This window comes from Rhincodon typus, chromosome 8 (genome assembly GCF_021869965.1).
Source record: "Rhincodon typus isolate 14 chromosome 8, sRhiTyp1.1, whole genome shotgun sequence".
Lineage (NCBI taxonomy): Eukaryota > Metazoa > Chordata > Chondrichthyes > Orectolobiformes > Rhincodontidae > Rhincodon > Rhincodon typus.
The window spans coordinates 81,271,077-81,272,773 of record NC_063339.1 but is presented as its reverse complement, the minus strand read 5'-3'; the positions used below and the strand labels follow the sequence as shown (position 1 = coordinate 81,272,773).

General features: G+C 49.9%; 1 protein-coding gene across 1 annotated transcript in view; it reads left to right on the top strand.

Moving 5' to 3' along the window:
- The first annotated feature begins 881 nt into the window (after positions 1 to 881).
- The window catches only part of LOC109920158 (papilin-like), a 32,605-nt gene continuing 31,789 nt past the window's right edge, over positions 882 to 1,697 (top strand). Inside the window, exon 1 of the mRNA XM_048600488.1 lies at positions 882 to 1,215. Within this exon, the coding sequence (XP_048456445.1) occupies positions 882 to 1,215 (334 nt within the window). The remainder of the gene's footprint in view (positions 1,216 to 1,697) is intronic.

Sequence of the window (1,697 nt, the reverse complement as noted above, 5' to 3'; positions counted from 1 at the left end):
GATCTTTGTCCAAGCAAGGCACCAGAAATATTCACTGTGTGGGCCATTATTGCCAGGTTATCATTGGTAACCATTCATGTGATAATTGGCAGAGATTTGAGAATAGCAGTCCTCCTAGAAGCTCATCATCGAAGATTGACATCAGAGCAAGCAGTTACTCACTGACTCATCCACAGCAAGGGTGGGACCAGTCGGTGAACTGACTTTGTGATTGAATGTTGGACATTCCATCAGCCCAGTTTACAGATTTTACAAAAGCTTCTCCTGGAAGAGGAGAAGAGGAAAATGGAGAAGAAAAGGTCAAGGTATCACATGGTGCTATTCACAGGCTGGGGGTGGGGAATCCGGTGCACTCACTGCTGTAAATGTGGGAGGACTGAGACTGCAAAGTAACACACAAGATCCTGCAAATAACAACAACTTCTTAATGTAGCACCTTTTAACGTAATATAGTAACTCAGGGCCCTTCACAAGAGCATTACAAGGGATTTAAAGGAGGTCAGTGATGGGGGAGATCTATATGAGGTCCTGACTGTAGAGGTTTATAGCAGAGACCAACATCCATTGGTATAAGTCTTTGGAATATTGGAAGGGAGTACAGCTTACCCAGTACGGTTTAAAGAAAAATTACACGAATATAATGGAACAATGATGAGAGATAATTAACAAAATGTGATGTCGGCTGAGGGGTATATTAACTGGAGCCTGGGGAACACTCCCCTGCCCAATCTTTCCTCCAAATGGTGCCAAGGGGGGACAGCCCCCATTCAGCACTGCCAAGGGACTGTTTTGAGCTTCAATTGGGAGAGGTAGAGTATGTGAAAGGTCCAGGGACAGTCGATTGATCCTGGATACATCTAGCTGATCGCCCGGAGCGACTTATGTTTGTGGGCATCCGGAAACCCGGTGCAATTGGGGAAAAAAAGGGGCTAGTTTTTTTTACTGCCCAGAGCCTGGCCTGCAGTCCTGGTGAGTCTTTCTTCTGTCAGGGTGCAGTGGGAGGTGTGACTGCCGGCACATCTAATCTCGCCCAGCCTGGCAGTGACTTGTGTTCCCTTCCACAGTGCTCCAAGAGCTGTCAGACGGGCAAGCGGAGACGCCAGGTCATCTGCTATGACCGAGATCGAAAGCACCAGGACCCAGAGAAGTGTGACCCGCGTGCCTATCCTCGGGAGTTTGAGGATTGTAACAGCCAGCCTTGCTTCCTGCCCCAAAGTGAGTCAGCGTTGGTGAGATTATCTTGCTGATTTTATATTGACCTCTTGTCACTTTCTGAGGATTGTTCCTGTTCAACTTCCAGACTGTCTGTCTGTTTATTTGTTTGTTTCTCTCTCTCTCTCTCTCTCTCTCTCTCTCCCCCCCCCCCCCCCCCCCCCTCCCCCCCTTATTTCTTTCTTTAACTCCTGCTGTACAGGCCGTGAGTGCTACATTCTCTACCAACCTCCCACCACCAGCTCCCCCAGGCCCCTTGCCCCCCACACCACTGTTCCAGCAATAGCTACATGGGACATGTCCTGCCCTTGGAATAGGCGCTACAGCAATGCTGCCTTTAAGCTACAACAGCAGCCACCAGGGTAGAGAATGTGATTGACAGGACTGGGAGGTTTGGCAGGTGTATCTGAAGTCGAGAGGAGGGGGCATATCAGAGTGAGGGGATATCAAGGGAAGGAGGTGTCCGGGGGGGGGGGGGGGGGGGG